Source organism: Sprattus sprattus (genome assembly GCF_963457725.1).
Source record: "Sprattus sprattus genome assembly, chromosome: 9".
NCBI classification, from domain to species: domain Eukaryota; kingdom Metazoa; phylum Chordata; class Actinopteri; order Clupeiformes; family Clupeidae; genus Sprattus; species Sprattus sprattus.
The window spans coordinates 27,308,296-27,334,377 of NC_137928.1; the positions used below are offsets into that span (position 1 = coordinate 27,308,296).

The window sequence follows — 26,082 nt, forward strand, 5'->3', positions numbered from 1 at the left end:
TGCTGGACCAGGTATTATAATAAAGCTGTTTGGAGATTGTGGATTCTTTCCTTCCATGATGCCGTGGAAGCCTGAGTGTTGAGCAAGTGCGTTGCTTCAAGACTCCTTCTCGCCGTTCTGTTGTGATGACACTGACCTGCTCTGTTGTATCTCAGCCTGCCAGGATGTGTCGTTTTACTGGCCAAACGTTATACGTCTTGTGAATGTTAAGCAGGGGCAAATCTTACAGCTTGCCGTCCTCATACAATAATAAAGTGAAGCTCTTTGTCTAGAGCTGACATTGATAAGCCAATTAAGATATTTTTTTTATGTTAATGGAAAGTCTAGGTAGGTAAGTTCTTCATCAGTAGTTCCATAAAACATAACCATAAATGTGTACAAAAGCAAAATGAAATGAAATAATTAAACCTTAATGTGCTGCTACTCCAGAATTAGCTGTAGCCTCCTCTGATATCCAACTAGCTATAGGCTCTAGTTAGCTATCTACAAAGACAAAATATGTTGGAAACATTAAACATGTACCAAAGTTGATTGCAAACATTAGACAACATCATCCCAGCTCCGATAGTTTTTTTGAGATGTAGCTAAACTTCAAAAGCAAGTGTGGTGTGACGTTATTCTCTCCTCATGGTGGCAAGCAACAGAATAGACTAGCAAAGAAACGTGGTTCACTCACCGACTTCCAATCACTTAAAACTCAACAAAACGTTTTTCTCTCATGATCACAGCTGGGTTCTGATTTTTTTTTAAATGATTTACTTTGACAAATGGAGATAATATTCGAATTATTGTGTGGCGTTTTATATCAAAAGTTGGTAGTCGGTTCAATGACGTTTTCCAGACCTCAAAGAAAAAATGAGATGGTAGCTGCTGTAGGCTCTTTACCCTATAGTTGTGCATAGTGCGCCCTCCTTCGGGAGAAACATGCTACTACATCTCTAGATGACACTGATGACACAAATTCCCACCAGATGGCGCAAGATAGTTTTACCTCTCCAGAGGAAGTAATGTTATGTGCTGTGCATTGAGTTGATAGTATATTAGGCCTAGTTGTCAATATCTGCAATACCGACCAAATACACTAGACCATATGACCAGACTAGGCCAGATAAGTTCAGACTAAATAATCTTAAACAAGATATTACCAGACTAGATAAAATTGTACCTGACTAGATTGTTTATAAAGATAATGTTATGTTTATGTTTGTATGTATCAATTGATGCACGTATATCTGGTCCCCGCATTGTTCTTTCCTTTCCTACCCCCACCCCTCTCTTTACATTCTTTGTCAGAACTGGCACAAGGTGGATAGCTAGTGGTCAAATGAGTTTGATTCTTTTCAGGAGTTCTTCTGGTTATATTAGTTTTTCCTAGCCTTTCAGCTAGTGTCAGGCATATTGAATAGTCTTAAACCAAACAAGGTCAAACCAGGCTATGGCTTTAACCAGAGCACATCATATTACACCAGATAACACAAAACTAGATAAGTTAAGAAATATAAACTAAAGTCAAATTGTCTTTTTATGTCTATGCCAAAACAGTTTGAGTTTGCATGTATAGCACTAACTCTGCAATGTCTTGTCTCCCTAGACATGAGCTTTTTTTTCGCTACGCTTTTGTTTATGTTCAATAATTTATAAGACACAGTTACATTTTGTCCATGTTATTTTCGTTATGTAATTCTGTCCAGCTTTGATATAGGCCTTATCAATGAGTCTGCATACAATATGATTTAAATTCAGACTAAATGTATTGTTAACATTCATGATTCAAAATGAACGTGTTTGATTATGTGCACTTACATAGCTCTAGCTGTAGGGTTGAATAAATGAAAACAATGTATAAACCGCATCTCGTCATACTAGGGACTATATTTCCCTGCGGAAGGTGTGCCACAGCCTTCGCGGAAGAAACGTTTAAAGAGGCGTTCACACCAGGGTAGAGACATTGTATTGCAGCAGTGAGAGAGGTGTTCCATGCGAAAATGTTTCAGACACAAACGTGACACAAACGTGTTTAAGGAGCTCGGCTGGAGCACAAGACGTGCAAAAAAAAAAATTGACTGCTACACGGGAAATAGGAAGCTAGTCTGGCTAATGTTAGCTGAATCATCGTAACACACAAGTGGTTCCTTTCTCTCAAGTGGACCTCTGGAGCTGTTGAAAAGAATAATCAAACAAGAATACATCGAAGAGATGCTCAAGTTTTGGATTAAAAAGAAGACTGTAATGTGGACGTCATAGTTCCATTGAGAATTAGACTCTTCTGTGACAGAACCTCTTTATACTGGGAGAGATAACACAAGAATGAGGAGGTCAATTTGTCATTGTGACAACCTTACTTCCATTCTTCGACGATTCCAAGGTCTCTTGTGTCCTTACCTCGATTGCTGACGGGATAGAACATCTTATGCAAGATATATCTGAAAATCGTAAAAAAATCAGTTCAACGCCTTATTTGTATGTAATGGGCACAGACGTTGTTAGCTAGCGAGCACGTAAACGTTAGCTGCTTCCACTAGCCCTATGGCAAAATATGTCAGTTGAGTTTGCCAGATAACCAGGGACAGTGGTGTTTTGTTTGTGAATAAGGAACGCTAACTGACATCATGTAGTTTGACAGAGTTGTCATACGAGGGCCTGTAACTCAATAAAAACATTAGCTTTTCTGGCTGGTGACTTGATTACTAGCAAATTGTGTCATGAAATGACAGCGGGACGCTGCCCATTATGCCACCTTGATTGACAAACATTGAGTATAGTATGAATATCAGAAGGTATCTATAAATAGTAAAGCCAAGGTGCTAAGACATCCACCTTGCATCGCTTCCAAAGCTATGATATATTATAGTTTGGGTCATCCCATCATCGAGACGTCGAGTATTTCAGACGTTTTATTGGACTGCAAACTGCTTCAGTCCGTGTTTGATTAATGGGACTGTTTTGTCTGTGCCTGGTTTAGTTTATTGTGCAATATAACTTGTCTGAGGTGTGTTTGTTTTCAAACATGGTATTGAGATTGGAAGTCAGAGCTTCAGAATAGATTAAACTCGCGACCTATCTTGTAGTTGCTCAATGGCCAAATAACATCAGTGAGCTCAGTGAAAACCGAGCAGCCAAGCATCATCATCATCTATAACGTGCTTATTTCCTCGGACACTGATTAAAACATGGAGACGGTGGGAGACTTTGAATATAGCAGAAAGGACCTAGTTGGACATGGGGCTTTTGCCGTCGTTTTCAAAGGACGACATAAAAAAGTAAGATGTTTTTTTTTCTCCTCTTAACATGGACTTACCTATATTTCCTCAGTCCGTTTGACCATGCGATGTGGTTTTGAGCATCCAGAGGTAGAGCAAATTAAGTAGGCATGATGTGTATTGATGAAAATGTGTATCAATTGTTTACTTTAAAAAAAAATCATGGGTCTTGGGTCAGTGAAGAAAGTCTTACACTGGCTATTACCATTACCACATATATTACAAAACACCTGCAGCAATCTACCAATTTCAAAATAAATGCTTCAAAGCAAATCTTATGCCAGAACGGCGTTGTCAACATGGAATTACTATGTGCGATGGAGTCCATGTTGAACACATTTTAGTATGCATCTAGCAGAACTGAAAACACACGAGCCATTCATTCATAAAGCTGTGACTCAAATACCATTCGGTCCAGCGCGGTGACGTAGAAGGCTATGTCGTGTTGTTTACCTCTATCTTGGGTGGAGGTTCACTCTGAAGACGTGTTGTTATCTGGTCATAACCATGCTACAGCCATATTTGTAATATGGAAGATATCAGAGAAATGTTATTTATAAGCATTTCCTTTGTATTCTTACTGCAACATATTACAAAACTCTTAGGCATACAACTGTTATCAAACATTTTGCTTCACCATGTCAAGCTCGGACGAGATTCCCGGGGATGATAGTCTCTCTAATTAAGCCAGGAAAATAGTTATTAGGCTAGTCAATCGGTATTCAGGTGATTGTAGCCAAAGCACAATGAGGTTCATTTGTGCTGGTGCTGCAGTTGGCAAAGGACCCATTTTCCTAGTACACAGATCTGGATTGAGAGTAGCCCAATACCCTTAGGTGAATGCAATACCTATGCATGATTGCTTAGCATGCTAAATTAGATCATAGAGATTATGTGACTATTTAGACCCCATAACTTGCACATTCTGCCCAGTTTCTGCCTTATTAGCTATGCTTATAAAGCTACGGGTTTTATTTAGCTTTAGGTTCAGTGTACGCGTGTTCTTCCTGTTGCTTCATGTCTATGAGCAAAGCATGTGATGAGGTGTATTTATAAACATTGCATCTGTAGAGTGTTTATTTATAGGATTATTTCCACTGGAGACGGAGATGATTGGCGCTTGTAAAGAGTAGGGATGCACGATATTGAATTTTAGCCGATATCCGATATGCCGATATTTACAAGCTCATTTTGGCCGATTGCCGATGCCGATACCGATATATACACCTCAGCTTTTTAATTATTGAAAAGTCTCTCCTGTACTAGAATTTATTTGTTATTATGCTAGGGTATTGCTGTAAATACAGGACATTACAGACTTGATTTGTATAATTTTAGAAATAGACATTCACTCATGAAACTGAAATGGTTTAAAATATGAAAGATTTATTTATATTTTCACGTCACAATTTTCATACTTGAACAGTACATCCTTGAACTTGAACAACTACACTCTGGAAATGCAGCTTGGCTTACTTGGCAAGCTAACTTTGGTTAACTGACTTACAGTTTAATAACGTCCCTTCTAGGATTTCTAGACTGAACTATTGCCGAGTTAGCTGTATAAATTCCATATATGGAAAAGTAAGCCATGTACAGATAGCGTGGGCTCGTGAAATAACGTTTCACATCCCGTGAAAGGAGGCATCATCAACTTCTCTGGTGTCACGTAGCATGCAAGCTAGCAAGCTAGTGTTGTCTAGCTAAAACCGTAACTTATTAACGTCTATTAGCGCGACAGGTAATGTTGTAAAGCGTGGCACGCGGGTAGTCTGCATCTATGCATGCAACCTACGTTATGGCCAAGCTGCATCTCCTCCTCCTTCTCCTGAAAAGTTTTCGGACAAATAGGCATTTTGTCATCATCCTCTGATACTGTGAAGTAGGCTACTGCCACACAGCCGACGCTCATAAACATTTGCTTGCGTGCGCATAATTTACACGTCACCTTATCGGCCAGGTATATCGGCAGAAATCTTTCATATCTGCAGATACCGATAATTAAGTTTTGAAGCCGATATCTGCCGATACCGATGTCTTGCCGATATTATCGTGCATCCCTAGTAAAGAGTGACTGATTGCCTCATACTTAAACCAGAAGACTATGAGGACAAGGCCACGTCTGAATGTGGCTTACTTAATGTATTTGTTCCTTTTCTGTGTAGATGAATAAATATGTTGTTTACCACATGTCTGTTATCCAGAAAGGCTGATGGGCTAGGTATTCACTGTGTCACTGATCAGTAAATGGTCCCGACCTGGCAAAAATGGCACGCTGATACAGTCTAAACCGGCTGTGATTCAGTCTGATGTCATAGATGCCTGCTCATCTTCAGTCTGTGCCAAGGCCCTCTTAGCCCTGTTCCCATTTCAGCTGATGAGATGCAGACCCCCACCCCAACCTCCCCAGCTTCCACTTCTCAACCCAGCTGGAAAGGGGTCAATCTTTTTTCTTTTTTCTTTTTCTTTTTTTTTTGCATGAATGTTGTGCTGCGCTTTGCCTCGTCACGCTTGGCTAGGCAGGCCCGGGTGGATAGGACGGAGATTGCCACTCTTGCATGCTCTGTGCGTGTGTGTGTGTGTGTGTGTGTGCTGGAGCTCTGCACTGAGAGTGTGTGTCGCAAGAACATCTCCTATTAACCTAGATTTAGCTGAAAAGCAGACCTCTATTCATAGATTTCTACACCGAGGCTCCTCTCCTCAAGCTGAACTCACGCTCCCATTATCTGTTTGTATGGCCCGTGGCTTTGTGTAAGGGCTTCTCTCTGCCTGTTATTAGTCCGGTCTCTTTGCTATCGCTTAAGGCCTAAAGACCACTTTACCACCTCGGTCTGAAGTAATGCCCTTAGCAAGGCTGCACGCTCAGCAGATGTAGCCTACAAAGATCTTGTTTTGTGTGAGCTGGAGCATATCTTGTTGCTTGTTGCTCATTAAGGGGATTGAAAATTAGGCCAAAAGATACTCCTGTCTGTGTGGAATGCTGTCTTTTCTTTTTTCAAGCCTAACTTTATCGGCATGTAAAATGGAAGGCACTGTAACTGTAGGCTACTGTGGGCATGCAACAGTGCACACATTTTAATAAAACAAGGTATTTAAAAAGGTCAATGTTGCTTCATGTATGCTTCACTCAACCTTTCAAATGTTTGCGTGGAAAGAATCAGATGCGTAAGATGAATGCAGGCTCTGTTCCCTAACTGTTTCCTCGTCTTTATCTTTGCAGAAAATCGACTGGGAAGTTGCCATCAAGAGCATTAACAAAAAGAATCTCAGCAAGTCTCAGATTCTGCTTGGCAAGGAGATAAAAATTTTGAAGGTACTTTTGTTTACTATCAATTTAAGACTTTCTTATGCTAAACAAACACCTGATGTGGCATGTTTTATTGGTTGTTTTAAAAGCAGTAGATTTGTGACAATATATGTGTTCTTTGTTTTTTTTTAGGAGCTTCAGCATGAAAACATTGTTGCCCTCTATGATGTACAGGTAATGTGTTTGTTTATTGTATTTGGAGTGTTCATTTCCCCCTCCCTTGGTGATTGTGTGCTCACTAATTGTTGTTCCTATTGAACGCCCTTGGCATTATAGCAATACGGTAGCCAGCCTGTTAAAATGTTCTTCGAAAATCAACACAGACTAGGTGCCAGGTTCTGATATGCCCCTTTTCTTTTTTCAAACACCGCTGCACAATGAATTCATCTATAGAGGACAGTGATTTTTAGCTATTAACCTGGTGCTGGGATTGGCTGTGGAGGCCATTGCTCCTGCTGTTACATAAGACCCACCTCTCACGTGATGGCTCATGACCCCTTCTATAGCAAGGCCCCTTGTGTACAGTCTGAGCGCTCTTTCACGAGCAGCACCACCTGTCCTAAGGGGGAGTGGGTGGGGGGCCCTGCCTCCTGAGAGGCATGAAACGAACAGACGTGTTGTTAAGGTGAACCTGGAGGATGTTGGCTGCTTTTATAACTCCCTGTCAAGAGCAAAGAATGCGACCTTCCTGATAGTGTTACTTATAACCCTGGCTGATGTCGTTCCCAATGTGAGGGAGAAAGAGGGCGAGAGAGAGAGAAAGAGAGTGGCTTTTGAGTAGCCTGCCTCTACAGTCTCTTCTGTCTTATGTGTGGGTCCTCAGTTACATTTACCCGGCCCCCTTCTTCGCTCCTTTTCTCTCTCTCCTTTCACTCACTTTGTGGGGGATGGAGGAATGGGAGAAAAAGAGAAATAAAAAATAGGCCACAGGTCCAACCTGTGTTTGAAAAGATGACTGGAGTGGCCTGCGGTGCCCACACAGCTTGCCGTTTCCGGGCTTTACGTAAGCCTCCCACCACGGCCCTGTGCCGGTTGTGTGATGGGATCCAGCCCCTTGTTCATTTCGGTGCCTGGGAGAAACAGTCGATATTAACATTCCAGTCAAGGCGGCCCGACTGAGTATTATTATTTACATATTTTTTTCTGATCTGTTTTCCTCCAAGCAGAATAGTGCCGAATGTCAGCCGTAGTCTCCAATAGCACCACCCTTATTACCTCAGAGAAATTAACTGGTGTTGAAGTGTGTTCCCCTAATTTAAATGCATGTCTGTCCCACAGACAAGGAAAGTGGACCAGCTGCATGGCTTGGTCTTGGCTTTAAATAATCTGCTGCTGAAGGGTTTGAGGAGGGGGCTGGGTGAGGGGGCTGGGTGGCTCCATCAATGCTGAAAGGCTTTACTTTGGAGGGTTGTCCTATCTGCACCTGGTAGACTTTGTTTGCTGTTCTGTGTGTGTGTGTGTGTGTGTGTGTGTGTGTGTGTGTGTGTGTGTGTGTGTGTGTGTGTGTGTGTGTGTGTGTGTGTGTGTGTGTGTGTGTGTGTGTGTGTGTGTGTGTGTGTGTGTGTGTGGCTGGCTCGTTAGTAATGGAAAGTGGTCAGCTGGGTGGTAGAGGAGGTGGTGGTGTGTTGGTAATGTTGTAGCCCAGAACACCATCTGTTCGTTGCTGCCACACATGCCGGGTCACGTAACTGTTTGGAGGGCCATAAATACCTCAGTGTGTGCAGCTGACAGGCTTGTGAGGGATGGAGGTTTTCTGTAACACAACACAGCGCAATGCGCCAGCTACCCATAGTGTGGCTTATACGGTGTTAAGATGCTGTCAAGTGTTGGAGTTTTGGTGTTTTTAATTCAATTGCGTTTCTAAACTGAGCTAAACTATACTGAACATAAAGATGACTGTTTCCCTTAACAGAATACTTGACTTCAGACAAAACTGGAGAATTAGGGAGTAGTGAAATCAACAGCACAACCAAAAGTATGATGATATTGAGGCCATTTCTGACACACACAGTATGTGGCAGTCAAAATGTAAGAGGTAACAGTGTTTTCCCTTAAACCCTTCACATTAAATACAGAACTTCACCTGAAATTTTGCCGGAAACCTCACAATAGCCACAACTTTTGTGATAAACCGTTTTCAGCATGTTTGATCAGGAAAGACGCCTTGGTGTTTTGCATAAACATCATTGGTTTAGGTGTGCACGTGGTTTGGAAGGGGTTAAGAGAGAAATAAAAGAATAGGGTTAAGCCCCAGCAATCATCTTCTGATTGTCATTTGAAGGTTAAGGCTAGGGTTTGGATCATGCAGGCTTTGTTTAACTGTCTGTACCTGTACTGCATGACATTGGCACAGCTACAGTTCACAGTACTCATTTAACCTAGATTGAAGGCAAATGACGTTGTTGTCTTGAAAGGTGTCACACTGAGTTCATCCTGTGCGCTGGTGCCTTAATGAGCCAGGCTTGACGTTGTGGCATTAGACCTGATTGGCGTGGTGGCATCTGGCTGGAGGCAGAGTTAAAGTGGCAGGGCATTGGACGTGATTGGCGCTCCCATGGCTAGGACTGGCGCTCGGATCGCGGGGTTGTTAACGTGACCTTTTCTTACCGTTGCGCTGCCTGACAGCCCCCTCAGAGCACCGCTGTTCATCGACGCCAATCCCTGCAGGGCCCAATTAGGCCACTGCAGCCTGTTTATGGTCGGCTGTCATTAGGAGCGATCAGGATTTCATTTCCTTTTCGTCTTTGAACCTTGAACGCGGATGGTTGCTTCGTTAAAGAGGGGCGACTCAGGAGGCTTGGCCTTTCCCCCTCTCTGTAGCATGGAGAGGAAATCTTCCGATCACACTGTGAGCTTTCCAAATATAGGGCTGAGGGCTTAAGGCCTCAATATACTTCTGCATCCTTCTCCGTCCTTGAAAAAAAATGGGCGGGCGGTGGATTCAGAAAAATTTGAACGTACTAATCGGCCCTACATACTACTCCGAAGGCTATGCGTGCTAAAACCTTTTCACAGCAGACCACTGGGTGGGGTAACGATTGTTTGTCGAGGCCGGAGCTACCCCATTACCTCTTTGTTGGAAGTCATTGGTTGTTTTTCCTCCCATCTGTCTGACCTCACATGTTAGCTACCTCCAGACCTGCCGAGCAGGTGTCGTCACATGGGCCTTGGAGACATGTAGTTTGGTTATAGAATGCAGTCTCTAGTGCATTCACTTGAGAAGGCAAATGTATCTCCATCGTGGTGGTCATTTTTTGTGGAAAACATAGTAGCGATCTATAACAAAACAATATGCTTATCTTACATACAATATAGAAAGTATTTTAAAACGATTAAATAAAATGAATACATTCTTATTTTCTTTGGTATTTTTGTCACATTCAGATTTGCAATGATTTCTGGGTAACCTAATACCTAATACCTAATACCTATGGTGAGTGATTTTTTCGCTTTATATCACTACATCACTATGACAACGCACTCTCTCATTGTCGGCCACGAGGTGGTTGCCCTTGTCAAAAGTGGTAACGTAAATGTGTCACTATGAAACAAAGCATGCACACTTCGAACAAAATTACCCCCCCCCCCCCCCCCAAACTCTGAGGAAAGGGCCAGAAAAATAAAAAATATGTGTGTGGTAGTCGTTTATTGTATAAATACCTCCTCTCGGCATTCCTCAAATACAGCGAACGATGGCAACTAATAGACAACAGTTGATGGTGGAGCTGAACTAGTTTGAGTTATTAGCAGAGGACGTGCTTATAGCAATTTTTTTTGGGCGACAACTACAACAACAACAACAACAGAACAGGCGACGGAGGCGCAGGTGGTATGTACGTCCACAAAATTTTCCGCTAAATCAAGCGTTTAGCGTATTCACAATAACTCTCAAAAGTTTTATGCTAATGCTTAGACCAAAAATCCATTGAAACACATAGTAGCAAGCTAGCCTCGCTGCTAATAAATACAGCGTTATCGTGCTGATATGCTCTCACAAGCCACCCTCATTGAGGCAAAAGTAATGTTTGCCTCAAGTCTCTTTCACTGCCGTTTTATGTAAGGTCAGCTATTCTAAATAGGTTTTACACATACGTGAAATACATGTCCTATTTAATGGATACAGAGTAGCCTACTGCTCCCAGCATTACTCCGTAGCAAATTATGTTAGATGTCATTTCAAGCTGTTTGAAGATGGCACTTTCAACACCGAGCCACCAGCCAAGAGACCAACAGTGGTCTGGAGCAATGTTCTTTTCGAGGGTTTATAAAAAATAACAGGAAATGTGAGGTCCGGACATGTGTGATTCCGGAAATGATGTAGTTTGGAAATGATGCCGTAAGCAGGCCAATCACAGCCAAGGGGGTATCCGACTCTCTCCGACTCTCTAAGAAAAGTTAGAAAAAAGCCTTCCTCTCCGACCAGCTCTCCGAGGGCTCGGATGGGCGTCAACACCTGGGTGAAGGTGTTGCCAGGGCGTGCCAAGGCTTGCCAAAGTGTTCCTGTACGACCGAATCGGTCGGAGAAGTAAAAAAAGGCCTTTAATGCATTGGCACATAGATTGCACACCCCCCCCCCCCCCCCTTCTGTCTCTCTCTCTCTCACACACACACACACACACTCTTTCATTCACTCCATCTCCTACACACTCTTTTATTCACTCCATCTCCCACACACATCCTTCTCATGCAGCACATCACATCAGCAGGTCCCTGGCTAGCCTACCCACTACCAGATCGGATCAATTGTGGAGGTACAGGAAGGGAGAGTGATTCACTCAGCAGAAGTATGTTCACAGCCACTTCCACTGACGAGCATCTCGCTGACAGGCCAGCCTCACTCTGGTGGGAGGACGGGAGTTTTTTTGTGAATGGGGGAACCTGCAGTAGGTAGCAGGAGCTGTCTCCACGGCTGTGTTAATTATAACCCTGCAGTGAGCGCAGTTTCTATTCAGTTCAGTAATCACAGGGTTTTGAGGAGTCCCTCTTCTCTCTCTCTCTCTCTCTCTTTGTCTCTCCCTGTCTCTCTCTCTCTCTCTCTTTCTTTCTTTCCCCCTCTCTCTCTTCTCTCTTCTCTCTCTCTCCTCTCTTCTCCCTCTCTCTGCAGGCTAACCCTGTTCCAAATGCTGCACAGCAATTTGAAGTAGCACTGCAGTTAAAACGTCGTACAGAATGTTGTTTTTATAGGGGCCCATTGTCGTCTGAGACTTTGCCCAGGAGTCCTGTTCATACAGAGCAGAGGATAATAGCTCTGCCTCCAGATTGAAAAAGAGCAACATGTTGTTGATATGAACTGTTAGGTAATGTGGAGTCCTAAGAAAACAGCTGCCATGGAAAGGGAGGGAGAGGGGGAGAGTGAGAGTGTCAGGAGGTGTGTTTGTTGATGAAGTTTGATGAAGTCACATGTGCACCAGGCAGTAGGCCTAAGTGGAAGCCTCCTCGACAGACACTCCAAAGCAGCATAAAAACCTGAACTTCCTGTTGTAGAACACGATGTCCTGACTGAGAGGGACCTTGTTTGTTTTGTCCAGGACTCTCTTCTTCAGGAGGAGAGTGGGAAGGGAATGACAAGAGGGGTGTTGTGTGTGTGTGTGTGTGTGTGTGTGTGTGTGTGTGTGTGACTTAAAATGAGGAGTGGGCTGAAGAATGAAGGGGGACTGGCTTGGCCCCTGCGAGGCACGATTAGTGGAATGTTCTAAACCACTTCTTTCCTAGAAAGTAACTGCCTGTTTGTTTCTCTCTGTGTTGTTTTTCTTTTCTTCCAATCGGCTGCACTTTGCCCTGTGATGTGTGGTGTGTGCCTTGAGGGGTTTCCCCTCCTTCCAGCCCTCCTCAACACTTGTTTTTATTTATAATTTCTTGGTAGTTGGGAGGACAGGATCACGTTTATGCTCTATTGTTTACAGCTGCTTGAACTTCCATGAACCTCTGAGGTGAAAGTCCCATAATCACCGCACTCTGCCACTGGCTCCCTGACAGTGCAATAAATGTGTCTGAAATACAGAATTGACACTGAATGTACTTGATAGCAACTTAAGAATTGAAGACGGTTAGACCGTTTCGCGTTTACAGCAGTGGCACAGAGGTCATGTGAGTGAACTTCATCACAAGCCGGCTGGCACGACGGCTGATCACGTTCCCCCAATACTGAGAGTGCTCTTCTTCTGTACCCTGTCAATGTCCTGTGCCTGCTAACTTAACATTTTGTGCCAAAGCCACTTGGTTCTGTAAGTTCAAGAGTCTCTCACTCACTCACTCACTCACTCACTCACTCACTCTCTCTCTCCCTCTCTCTCTCTCTCTCTCTCTCTCTCTCTCTCTCTCTCTCTCTCTCTCTCTCTCTCTCTCTCTCCTTTCTATCTCTCACTATCAGCATAGGAGACTGTTTACAGAGTTTCAGAATGGGAACTGTCATCACTTGAATCATCTTTGACTCTCAGCTCTGTAAACATCACATGAGGACAGCAGTACTGTGTGGCTGTGTGTGTGTGTGTGTCTGTGTGGTGGGAAGGGGGTTATTTGTATACAGCCAAGTTCAAAGAATTGAGGTCTGGATCTGGGTCCTGGTTGCACACATACCCTAGGCAGAAGTTCTCATGCCCGCCCTGCTCCACCCCCCCATCCCCTGCACTTATGTAACTGAGGACGCCATGTGTGAAGGGGGGACTCAAGAATTTGGCTGTGGAGAAATGAAGGGCCCTGTTTTGATATGTGCACCTTGCTTCTGTTTTATGGTTTTACAAAACAGCGTTTGTTTGTCAGTGTTAGTGATGGATTGGGAAAAAAACAAGATATTTGCACATTGCACTTTTTTGTCATGCTGGCAAACATTGTAAGATAACAAAGAAAACCTCCATTGGAATCAACCCCAATGTTATAAAAGTGAAACATTCTGTTATTATGTAGCATTTCACAGATGTCACAGTCTCATGGATGACGTTCTATTACGTCAGCAGAATGTTTTTCTTTTTCTTTTGGGTGGGACATTGTTAGTCATCACTGCAGATGTCCAAAGTCTAAAAGTTTTGTAACCGGCCTTGTTCTCTGCCTTCAGTAACACTGTGTGCCAGATTGTGGCATTTTTTTTTTTTTTAAAGCCTGTATGTCAATGCGTAAAAAATGCAATGAAGCAAAATATTCTCACACATGAGTGATTACACAGAAAAACCAATTGAGCAGCGCTTTCACACCAAACTGAGCTCATGCCAAAAAAAAACACCTAAAAAAATCAGGCCATTTCTTCCTCTCGCGGCCAGTGTGCGGTTCCGCCTCGGAGCTGCTTGGGCTTGGCAAATGGGCACCGCTCATAGCGGGTTCTTTATGGCACGCGCCCGGTTGCCATTTGTACCAGCCTGCATGCGGCACCCCCACTCAAGAAGACAGCAGCCAGTGTGTTAAGGCCAAGTTAAGAACGGTGGAATGGCTTGGCTGAAATAAAAGTGTCAGGTCAGGCCACAGCATGCTGTGGGGGTTGGGGGTGGAGAAGAAGGGGTGACCGGGGTCGTGCAATGTGGCCTGTGACGCATAAGCAGCGCCCATGGTCAGCCACCCCGTTGGGCAGGCAGCCAGCACCGGCGGCCTCAACCCTTCCCACTGTGTCCAGTCCTCAGAGCGCTACCCCTCCCCCTTCTCTGCTGGGATGAAGAGAACACGTTATGTAATCCTGCCCTCTGGCTCCCTAGTGCAGGGCTGGGGCAGGGGGGGGGGAGGGGGGGGTATTATCTCACATGCATCCCAGATCCCATTACAGAATCCCAACTCAGAGAGCAGGATGTTGGGAGTGCGGGTAGGAGGAGCTGACAGGGCTGATGGGCTGCCACTGCTGTGTGAGGGAAGGGTGGATAGAGAAGGGAGAGCGGAGGGGGGAGTCACGCCGACAGGATGGAGTGAGCGGAGGGACGAGTGAGGGCGACAGGATGGAGTGAGCGGAGTCTGTCAAAGCCCAGAGCTCGGCTAATTGATGGATCCTATCTGGAAAGTCATTATCAGAGAGTGATGAAGGCTTTCCTCGCGAGTCCCTGAGACGAAGTGCTATTTCCAAAGTCTGTAATAACCCTGAGAGAAAGAAAAGAGATTAGAAAAAGAGAGGGGGGGCATGATGGATTACAGTATACTTTATAGGCAGTGCACTTGGTTCGATTCAACTAGAATGATTTATGGGCACACAGACTACAACCGCAATATAATTATGTGTGTGAGTCGTGTGCCTGGTGTGTAGAACAGGCAGTACAGGAAAACAGTTACAGGGCCAGTCAGTTTAACTCATGCCACCCAAAAAAAAATAAACTACCAACATTTTTGTAATCATTTTCAGCATAGCAGAAGTCCACTAATCGTTTTGAACATATACTGTATACTTTGTTCAGTTGACTAGCTCTTTCCGGAGGATTCCGCTGTTGTTTGGTTGGTGCTGGTGATGACACACAGGGCACTAATGCTGTTTTGTGGCTCAGAAGGTCTACATACACCCTTTTTAAAAGATTTACACCCCCCCAAACTTGTGCAGAGTTTTGAAATCTGATAGGCCCTTACTGCAAACACACCACCGTGGTGCTGAGGGTTAGCTGCGGTCGCTAAGCATTGGACTGTGCACATATGCACTAGGGGTGGGAATCTCTTGGCACCTCACGATTCGAAATCGATTCAGAGGTCAACAATTCGATTTTAAATCGATTATCGATTTTAAATCGGTTTTGTAATTTTTTTTAACACATCCATTTTATGTTGAAATGCAAGCTGCATCGACTATTGCATTGCTCATAGAAAGTCAAAATTGTGACCATTAAAAGCTTTTTCTCTAATAAAGCAAATAGAGAAGGTAATTCATCTGTTGATTTTCTATAATTATCAAACACAAAGTAGGAAGTGATTTTAGACTCTGAGTTGCAAACTCTAATGATTCAATAGTCCAAATGCATCGATAATCGTTTTATCGGTTTGGAATTGATAATCGATAATCAATCGATAATTGCATTTCAACATAAAATGGATGTGTAAAAAAAAACGATTATCAATTCTAAACCGATAAAACGATTATCAATCCATTTCGACTTTTAAAACATTCGAGTTTGCTACTCAGAGTCTTTGCTACACTTCCTACTTTGTGTTTGATAATTATAGAAAATCAACAGATTAATTACCTTCTCTATTTTTTATTAGAGAAAAAGCTTTTCCATGTCACAATTTTGACTTTCTATGTACAATCCAATAATCGATGCAGCTTGCATTTCAACATCAAATGAAAAAAAAAAAAAAAGTATTACAAAATCGATTATGAACTTTTCTGAATCGAGAGAGAATCGTTTTAGAGAGAATCGAGAAAAATCGAATAATCGATTTTTTTCCCCCACCCCTAATATGCACCCTCTCGTATGAAATGTTTTGGCTATTTTCATTTTATCATATAATCCTGCTGTACATCACAACCTGAGTATCTTTCCGTAAGACAGACGTTTTGGCACTTTGGCACACTAAACCAGTTGGACCTCATTTGTTTGTTGCAATAGGCACCCCTTGGATCCATTTCCTGCTGATTCTTTAGAAACATTCCCTTCTGCTAGAAACATCTTGACCCTGAAACCTCCTCAGATAGGTTAACCTGCAGTTGTTTAGGTCAGGCCTGGCTCAGTAGTGAGAGCCTTCTCCTTCTCATATTAGCACCTTCTAGAGGCGCATGACCCCACTAGTGAGAGCCTTCTCCTTCTCATATTAGCACTGCCTTGTACAGGCCCATGACCTCAAGGGCTTTAAGTTTAGTGTCTCAGGGCAGCCAAACATATACCTTGGCATCATTTCAGGATCTTTGAAACATGCGTGACAAGCTGGTGATGTGGAATTGGCAAGCACCACATTACCATCTGGTTCATTTGAATAGGAAATAATCATGTCATGTGTCATTGTCAATCATGTGTCATTGGCACACCCTCCTTTTCAACACTGAAATCTGACAGATGTGATGAAATATGAAAGAATTAACGGTTGTTGTCTTTATCTCCTAGGAAACGCCAAACTCAGTGTTCCTGGTGATGGAGGTAAGTTGGCTTTGTCAGCACACAAATCGATATTAAAGATCACATACTGAGCGTGTGTGTGTGTGTGTGTGTGTGTCCCTCTGTCTCTTTCCTTCACTCTTCTCTCTCATTCGCTGTGTCAAGCTCTTCCTATCCCCGCTTGTGTTATAAGTGTCTATTTCAAGTCACATGATCTGGACGATTCGGCAGATTGCTGCCTGGCCTTGGTCACTCGTGTTGCCCAACACTGGAGGGCCTGAAGGAAAAACAAGTCTGGTCGACTCAAGTGCTCCTCTATAAATACACATTCACAGAACGCTCTTCTAGAAACAAAAATTGCAAAAGCTTGTTTATTTGCCCCTATATTTAGTGTGCGCCATTAGACCAGAGATACACTCCGTACCTGGTGATAAGATATGAGTGGATGGAAACCTGCCTTCCAAAACACACACAGGTGCCGCTGGGCTGTAGGGATGTCCTGGGGAGAGCATCACCCATTGGATTAGGGCCTGATTGGATTTAAACTTCCAGCACATGAAGGAACTTTTAGATCTATAGATTCCCTCTTTGTTTTGCCAGAAAGGAAAGGCAGCCATATGTTGTTGTTGTTTTTTTATTATTATTTAAAAATGTTAGGGTTAGCAAAAGTGCCGTGGCACTAATGCAGACTGGGGGACTTATAAACGCTGTGCTGGCTGACTTTATCACTCTGCTTCTCGCTTGTAGCTCTCTGGAGAGAGACTGGTCTTACTGAGAACAAACAGACCTTTCTCCCGGGTGCTACTCCAGTGTTGTGACCGTAGTTATTGTTAGTGATGGAAAAGATTAGAACATGATGTGAGTGTGTATGGGGTCACTTATTCTGAGCCTCAGGGACTTTGTACACAAACATGTCAACCTATTTGTTCAGCTCGACTGATGCTTTTCGTGCTAAACGAAACAGATTCTTTCAAATATGAAATTAATTTGCCCATTGACAAAGAATGTTACTGCATAAAAGAGATGAAAAAAACACTGTGGCTGTAGAAAACATCTCTGATCATAGATCTGTGGCCTTTGGAGCAATAAGTGGTCAGGAGATACAGGCTTCAGTGTGTGTGTGTGTGTGTGTGCTTGCGCATGCGTGTGTGTGAGTGCTGGGAGTGTATCGGGGCCACTACAGCCCCATCCCCCATCCCTGATGAGTTCTGGTGGAGCGGAGAGTCAGTAGCTAGGATGCATTACCTCATCATTTTATACATAACAGATGAGCTCGCCATTATCTCAGCTTTGTCAGATGGTGTGAGGAGAAATGTGATGTTTAACCCACGTCCCACATACACACAGGCTAACATGCACACTCAGAATAACACACACACATACACACACACAGGCTAACATGCACACTCAGAATAACACACACACACACACACACACACCCACACACAGGCTAATATGCAAACTTAGAATAACACACACACACACAAAGGCACAGTCTGGTAATTAATTGCAATTCTCTTTTGCTTTTTCTTCACAGTATTGCAATGGAGGCGATCTTGCAGACTACTTGCAAGGTAAGCGTTTCTCAAAGTGTTATGAACACAGACTAGCATTTGTACTATGTGGGGGGTTTTGTTGTTGTATTTTCCTGACTGGTCTGGCTGCTGTATGCTCCTGCTCTCTAATTAGACTGATATAATGTAGATCTTCATTAAATTTGAATTGAGTCGGCGGCCTGGGCTGAGTGCCAGTGCAGTGCAGTCGGCACCATTCCTCCTGGTTCCCCGTTGGCCAATCGAAGCTCACTTCCTCTGTTTAATGTTGCCTCAGTCAGGCTGCACTGCTTCCTAAAACCCCATGATTAAATAAAACTCCTGTTCTCCTGAAGCGCAAATACCACGCGCTCACAAGTTTCCAAACAAGCCGTTAAGCAATACCAGCGGTCAGCAGGTTTGTACCAGGCAAATTTGTTGTCATGGGGACACAACCTGGCCAACCCCATAAAGCTCAGATGCTACAGTTTGACCCCTATGCTGATATGCCTGCAGGAACTGCAAGTGTGAAAAATAAGGTGATTGTCTAAAGGACTGAAGGAGAATATGTCTTTTTAAACTGATGTCAGTTTGACTATTGATAGCAAATGGACTTGGAAGGTGTGATTATATGGACATGTGTCCTATCTGTTGGTTCCTGCCGCCAGTGTTCAGAACAGGATGTTCTTGGGACGGGGCTCTGCTGGACTCTTGGCCCTTTGTTTTTCCTCTCTCTCTTTCATACACACACACACACACACACACACACACACACACACATTCACCCATGCACACATACACACAAACACACTCTGACTGGAGCTGTTATCAGTGCAGTGACTGTGCAGGTGAACGCTCTCCCACATCAGGCAACAAGGTACAGCTTGTCTCCAGGCACCCTTGAGCAGCATTACACAACGGTGCCACCGTTACACAACAGGGCCACCGTGACACAACGGTGCCACCATTACACAACGGTGCTGCCATTAGGGCCAACAGTGAAGTTTGGGGGAAGTGTGGTAGTAAAGAGATGGGAACTAGTCTATTGTGATCCCAAATCAGATCCATTGTGACCCAAATCAGATCTGTTGTGATTGTAATTGCTCTATTTACGATGGGAGCCATTATAGGCAGCGGTGGGAATCCTCTTATTAGCTGAGCAGATTAGGCACGTTTAGTAGCAAATAGGGGGGAACCAGGAACAACATCATTCAGCAAGGCCCTCGGATTTTGAAATTCACTCTTAATCCACCTCTCCTGTCCTTTCGGAAACAATGTGCTGATCACAATAAGACAGCCTGGTTATATAACGGCTGAGTGGATGGACTGGTGTGATGTGAGGCTGGACTGGTGTGGTGAGAGATGGACTGCTGTGGTGAGAGATGGACTGGTGTGCTGAGAGATGGACTGGTGTGGTGAGAGACTGGACTGGTGTGGTGAGAGGCTGGACTGGTGTGGTGAGAGGCTGGACTGGTGTGGTGAGAGATGGACTGGTGTGGTGAGAGATGGACTGGTGTGGTGTGAGGCTGGACTGGTGTGGTGAGAGACTGGACTGGTGTGGTGAGAGGCTGGACTGGTGTGGTGAGAGATGGACTGGTGTGGTGAGAGACTGGACTGGTGTGGTGAGAGACTGGACTGGTGTGGTGTGAGATGGACTGGTGTGGAGAGAGGCTGGACTGGTGTGGTGAGAGATGGACTGGTGTGGAGAGAGATGGACTGCTGTGGAGAGAGGCTGGACTGGTGTGGTGAGAGACTGGACTGGTGTGGTGAGAGACTGGACTGGTGTGGTGAGAGACTGGACTGGTGTGGTGTGAGGCTGGACTGGTGTGGTGAGAGGCTGGACTGGTGTGGTGAGAGACTGGACTGGTGTGGTGAGAGACTGGACTGGTGTGGTGAGAGATGGACTGGTGTGGTGAGAGATGGACTGGTGTGGAGAGAGATGGACTGGTGTGCTGAGAGATGGACTGGTGTGGTGTGAGGCTGGACTGGTGTGGTGAGAGACTGGACTGGTGTGGTGTGAGGCTGGACTGAAGTGGTGAGCACAGGGGGGAGTCACACACAGCTGTAGGGAACCGTAGCATGGCAGGGAGACGGCTAGTTCCAGCTACCTCGGATTCCTTCGATTGTGCTGTGGTTGCAGCAGAGGAAATGCAAAGCTGGCGGTTAAAGCCTTCAAAAACTGTGTGTGTGTGTGTGTGTGAGAGATTTTCTGCAATATGGTCTGACCATATCACTCCCAGCCAGACCTGCTGAAGGGTGAGTGACAGCAGGTTCTGTCTCTCGTCAGCACTTTTTAGTTTGACTCGCTTGGTGCTTGCCTGGCATGTGTGCCGAAAATAAATAATTGAACTCATCATGGCACATTAGAAAGTGGTCAGATGCAATCAACAATATAAGGAGAAGAGCAATACAAAAAAACATTTAATTGAATGAGTAAGAAATGTGTTAGCCAATGATGGAGGAAAAAGAACCCATCCCAATGAGTGTCTGTTCTGTGTCCTCCCCCCAGCCAAGGGAACCCTGCGTGAGGACACCCTGAGGATCTTCCTGCAGCAGATTTCCGCCGCCATGCGCATCCTCAACAGCAAGGGCATCATCCACCGCGACCTCAAGCCCCAGAACATTCTGCTCTCCTATGTGGGACGCAAGAGGTCTAGCATCAGCGGCATCCGAATCAAGATCGGTAATTAGCACTGCACTGTCAAACCTGCACTCCACCAACGGCCCTCACCAACTAGACAGATTGTCCTTGTAATCTCCACATAATCATTTGATCTGTACAATATTAATAGTGGCGGTTTTATTTTCTACTCTAGCTTGTGTCCCAATAACGCAGTCGTGGCATAGTTTCCATCCCCTCCACTGGTGTTAAAGCCGCGGCGCTCAGACGATAGCCATGTTGCTAATAATAACACAGACATGTTTTGTTTCTCCACTCAGCTGACTTTGGCTTCGCACGCTACCTCCAGAGTAACATGATGGCAGCCACCCTGTGCGGGTCCCCCATGTACATGGTGAGTGCATGCAAGCGTGTGAGAGAGTCTGCTGGCTGGCAGCCATTTTGTTTCAGATTGATCTGTGACCTTTGACCTTTAACCTTTCTCCTCTTTCTTTTTTGTTGTTGTTGTTTTTTTGCCAGGCCCCGGAAGTGATCATGTCCCAAAACTATGATGCCAAAGCTGACCTATGGAGCATCGGGACAGTTATTTACCAGTGCCTGGTGGGAAAGCCACCCTTCCAGGTAAGAGACAGTGGACAGTCGTGTGTCTGTCAACATAGCAGTGCTCTCACATTTTGCTTTTTTTATTTGGACACCATCTCTTTCAACAGTGTCAAACTCTACCCTTTATCATCTAAATTTCTTATTCAACAATTACTCAAATTACTGGGATAATATATATTGACTTGCAAGTCACCTTGGCCTAAAGCAGTTACTGAATCAATAAGGGTATCAGTGACCAATGTAGAGTGAATTCATCACATCGTGGTGGTGGTGGTGGTGGTGATGATGGCACTCTGGACACACAACAAAATAACCGAAGCTGTCTTCCTCAACAGGCAAACAGCCCCCAGGACCTGCGCATGTTCTATGAGAAGAATAAGACCCTGGTGCCCAAGTAGGTTTTTTTTCACACTGCCCTGACGGCCCTCCTTTTTCTAATTTCTTTTGTCCTCCGGCTCCGTATCCTAATATCACGGCACAGTAATAACAAACCGCTTTGAGGAGCTCATTTTGATCTTCCCACGCAATGCAAAGAGAGCAAGATAATGACTGCATTTGTCAGTGCCATGACACGGAGAAATATGATTGATGGAGCCCAGTGCATATTATAGTATTGTAATATGAGCCTCTCCCAGCATGAACTGTCTGACTGCTCCCCCTTCTTGCAGTATCCCTCGGGAGGCGTCTCCTCCACTTGCACACCTGCTGCTGGGGCTGCTGCAGAGGAACCAGAAGGACCGCATGGACTTTGGTTAGTGACCGCTCCGCTCTTGGGCTCTGATGTCCCAGTGTGGCTGTGGCTGTTTGTGTGTCCCTTGATTCTTTAGAGAAGTGAGACTGATTGAGGTCCATCCCGGCTATAACATGTGTTCTGTTCTGTGCTCTTCTGCTTGCTTACAGACGCGTTTTTCAGCCACCCTTTCCTGGAGCCAGTGGCAGCCATCAAAAAATGTAAATAGGAGGAAGGCAGATGTAAATTTCTCTGTGTTTACAGTTTTATTGAATTATTCTGTATTGCACGATAAAATGTACTCCCGTAACTTAAATGCTTAAAACAGCAACTCAAATTCATGACCGGTTACTTAAAGAGCATCTTGTATTGTCTTTCATGAATCAATAATGTCTGTTTAAAAATAAATCGTTGCTCATATTTTGTTGGTTGTGTCTCTGTTTGTGCTAGCCTGCCCGTTGCCTGTGCCCAACATCCCTGGCTCTGTATCAGACAGCTCCTGTGGCAGCTCGCCCTGTCGCTACGTCTCGCCTCCTGTAAGTACAGCGGCTCCCCATGGCTCCTGTTATCAAGGGCCCTGAACTGTGTGCTCTGCAGCCTGCTGCTGGACTAGCAGAGATTGCTCTACCATCCTATGCTAGTTCATTGCTTGCATTATAGTGTGCTGTAGTCTTAGTCTTAGTGTTACTAGTATGCACAAAATGTAAAAACTGCAGTCATGGTAAGTGTGCCTTTTCAGTACATACTAATTCAAGGAGCGGTGTCCATGGGGAAAAGGCACACTACACTGCCTTTATCACTTCACACCAAAGTGTTTTACTCGATTATGATTCCTTGATTCATTTGGTTCTGGTTTTTCCACTTCAGTCATGTGCTTTCTTGTCTCTGCAGTCGCTGCCGGACATGCAGACGGTCCCGGAGGATGTTCTGTCCTCGCCCCCCCTGGGCCCGCCTAACTACCTGCAGCTGTCCAAAGAGTCGGGGGGCAGCACCAGCAGCAAAAACTCCTCCTCCGACACCGACGACTTTGTGCTGGTGCCCCACCTCACGGGAGAGCAGCCCTGTGAGTCTCTCAGAAACACTTAGACACTCCAGCATGCTGAACACACACAGGCATGAGCACACACACGCCTGTACACACTCAGGCATGAACACACACAAGCCTGGAGCTGCTTGAACTCCAAGCGTGGGTGTTGCAATGAGATATTAGGAGAGTCTGGGTACATTTCCAAATTAACACTGTTGGGAGTAAACAAACTTGACAGTGTAGAACAGGCTGAAGCCTGCACAACAGAGTATGACCTGATGTGCCTCCCCCTTACACACATGCTATGATATATATGTTTGTGTGTGTGTGTGTGTGTGTGTGTGTGTGTGTGTGTGTGTGTGTGTCTGTCTGTACATAACAGCTCTGGTTACACCACTACACACTGGCTAACCTCTCCTCTTGCTTCCTCTCTTTGCAGACGACGTGCCCATGGGAATGGCAGGCCGCCGTCCGTCCAGTGAATTCCTCCATTGCGGCGGGTGAGTGCTAGCTCCACTGTGCCGCCGCTGTCACCATCACTTTCCACACTGGCACGCTAACTGCCCGAAGCCGTGCCTCTCTCGCTCCGTTCGAACACAACTCCTGGTCGTGTCGTTAACACAGAGGAATTTACTGTCACGTAGTTGACCGCTGTTTGCACAGGTCGCACCGCACAAAAATCAGTAAGAGACGTGCATGGGTAGTCAGCCCTCTGCCTGCACGGCACCTCAGCTTATAGAATAGGCTGGCTGGGGGGGGGGGGGGGGGGGGGGGGGGCTCACCCTCACCTGAGTGGACCTAGCGACAGTAAACACAAACAAAATGAATCTAGTCCGCCATTAAGTCCTATGACCACAGCGGTGTCTGTTTGTTTTTACTCTTAACGGGGCATTACGGTGCTGCGCAAAGAGATTTTCATTTGCTGCATAACAACAAGCGAAGGAGAGCCTGGTACGGATTATCTCCTCAATCTATTAGATTTTACAACGTTAGCAGACCTATAATTTCCCTTCTCTCCCCACCCTCCTTGTCCCCCTCCACCCCCCTCGAGGATTTCATTACAGAGCCCTGGGAAAGTGCACGCTCCCAAAGGGGAATATGACATGGAGCAGGGAGTTGGCTGTTTTGCGGGTGTAAAGCAGCAGGCTGTGAATGTGGCCTCTCCTCGAGTAAGTGTGAGCCCCCAGATCACCCGTCACACGCCCAAATGATGAGGGCTGTGTGTGACCCCAGCCGGTGCCCTCCCGCTGCGCCCTCAGCAGCTGTGGCTGTGGGAGTGTCATATGCCTGTGTGTGAGCTCATTTTCACACTGTCACTCATAAACGCTCACGCACGCCGTTTGGTGGCTTTTCTGTTTTGCTTGTTCGAGGTATCGGTGTGTTGCTAAATACACAAGGGTTCTAAATTAGGCATAGGTGCCCCAGGAAACCGTGAGAGACACTTGGTAAAGAGTGTGCTTGTATAGACAGGTGGCACTGAAAGTTTTTTTTTTTTTTTTTTTTTTTTTTTACATTAATCGTTCTTCAAACTTCACCTTCACATGACCTTCCCATGAGCGGTGGAGTGCCTGTGGCAGACATTCCTGCGAGCTGTTGACTTAATTTGAATGTTTTTCTGCCATGGTGTCACACACACACACACACACACACACACACACACACCACACTTCTTCAAAGCCACTTCCTTGTCTCCCCTCTGCTTATGTGACTGTCTCTAAATACCCGCCGGTGAGACGCTATTCCCCGTGTCACGTGCCAAACTTCTCTCCCCCCTCATCACACTGTTTTCCATATCTCTCTTGAGGTCGCTCATGTGCCTCAAGTATACCCTTACTAACCCTGTTTTTGTTTGGAGCCTCCACAGATGCCTCCATCTCCCTGTTTTTCCCTGTCTTTCTCCCTCCCTCTCTCTCTCTCTTTCTTCCTTTCTTTCTTTCTTTCTTTCTTTCTAGAGGTCGACCGATATGGGTTTTTCTATAACCAATGCCGATGCCGATACTTAGAGGTCAGGGTTAACCGATAGCCGATATGGGCTGCCGATTTTTTTTGGCCGATTTTTAGAGCCCATATCTAAAGGTTTTCCCATTAATTTGCATGCCAAAGCGTCACACTAATAAGTAGATCCACACAATTTTACTCCCCTACTAGTATCTTAAGTCTGAAGTCCGTGCCCCCGTACACACACACACACACAGACACACAGCCTAATACTTACAAACATCCATAATCTAGGAATCCAGAGAACCCCCCCTTTTTTTGAAATGTATTATTTATGTTATTATTATTTTAGTTATTCTTTTCTTCAATGTATATACTATATATGTGTGTACAGACTATGTCTTTATTTTAGGGTTGCTGTCTGGGCCGTGGGAGGGGAGAGGGGGGAAGGGAGAATTCTTTGTAAAACTTGAATCCGTCACATTTTATGTTTTCATGTGTTGTTACTTCAAGAAAACAATAAAACCGATAGATTAAAAAATGACAAATATCGGCCCGATACACCGGCCGACCGATATATCGGTCGACCTCTATTTCTTTCTCTCTCTCTCTCTGTAGCTTCCTCATGTTTTACTCTTTCTTGTCTGTTTTTCACACAGCTAGCATAGTTTTTATATCCAGTGAGGTGTGTTGTGTTTGTGAGATTGTTTTGGATAGTGTGATTGACCTTTGGTGCACCATACTGACGCTGAGCAGTGTCTGAGCCTGTCTCTGTGTCTGCCTCATCTCTGGGCTGGGTCCAGCTCATCTGGGGCCAGAGACGCCTCCACTCCCCTGAACGACAGGCTTCTCTGTGCCTGTCCACGTCCCCCCCCCCCCCCCCCCCCCCCCCCCTCCTGCAAACCATTTTGGCTCTGGAGTTTCCAGGCCTGCTTTAATTAGTAGTACTGCTTCAGTGGCCTGCTATCCTCTAAATCCCCCCCACCGTCCTCGGGGCGGACAAAAGCGGGTCACCAGTAATGCATACTCGGCCTTAAACTAAGCTCTTCCTCAGCAATAAGACAAACTGTCTGTCTGTA

General features: G+C 45.0%; 1 protein-coding gene across 1 annotated transcript in view; it reads left to right on the top strand.

Moving 5' to 3' along the window:
• Positions 1–1,971: 1,971 nt before the first annotated feature.
• Positions 1,972–26,082, top strand: part of ulk2 (unc-51 like autophagy activating kinase 2) — a 34,757-nt gene continuing 10,646 nt past the window's right edge. The window contains exons 1-14 of the mRNA XM_080845259.1: positions 1,972–3,260; positions 6,481–6,573; positions 6,700–6,741; positions 16,563–16,595; positions 18,091–18,127; positions 20,595–20,768; positions 21,026–21,099; positions 21,225–21,326; positions 21,644–21,702; positions 21,977–22,059; positions 22,209–22,259; positions 22,489–22,574; positions 22,930–23,101; positions 23,505–23,565. Of these exons, the coding sequence (XP_080701385.1) occupies positions 3,171–3,260; positions 6,481–6,573; positions 6,700–6,741; positions 16,563–16,595; positions 18,091–18,127; positions 20,595–20,768; positions 21,026–21,099; positions 21,225–21,326; positions 21,644–21,702; positions 21,977–22,059; positions 22,209–22,259; positions 22,489–22,574; positions 22,930–23,101; positions 23,505–23,565 (1,157 nt within the window). The 5' untranslated portion in view covers positions 1,972–3,170. The remainder of the gene's footprint in view (positions 3,261–6,480; positions 6,574–6,699; positions 6,742–16,562; positions 16,596–18,090; positions 18,128–20,594; positions 20,769–21,025; positions 21,100–21,224; positions 21,327–21,643; positions 21,703–21,976; positions 22,060–22,208; positions 22,260–22,488; positions 22,575–22,929; positions 23,102–23,504; positions 23,566–26,082) is intronic.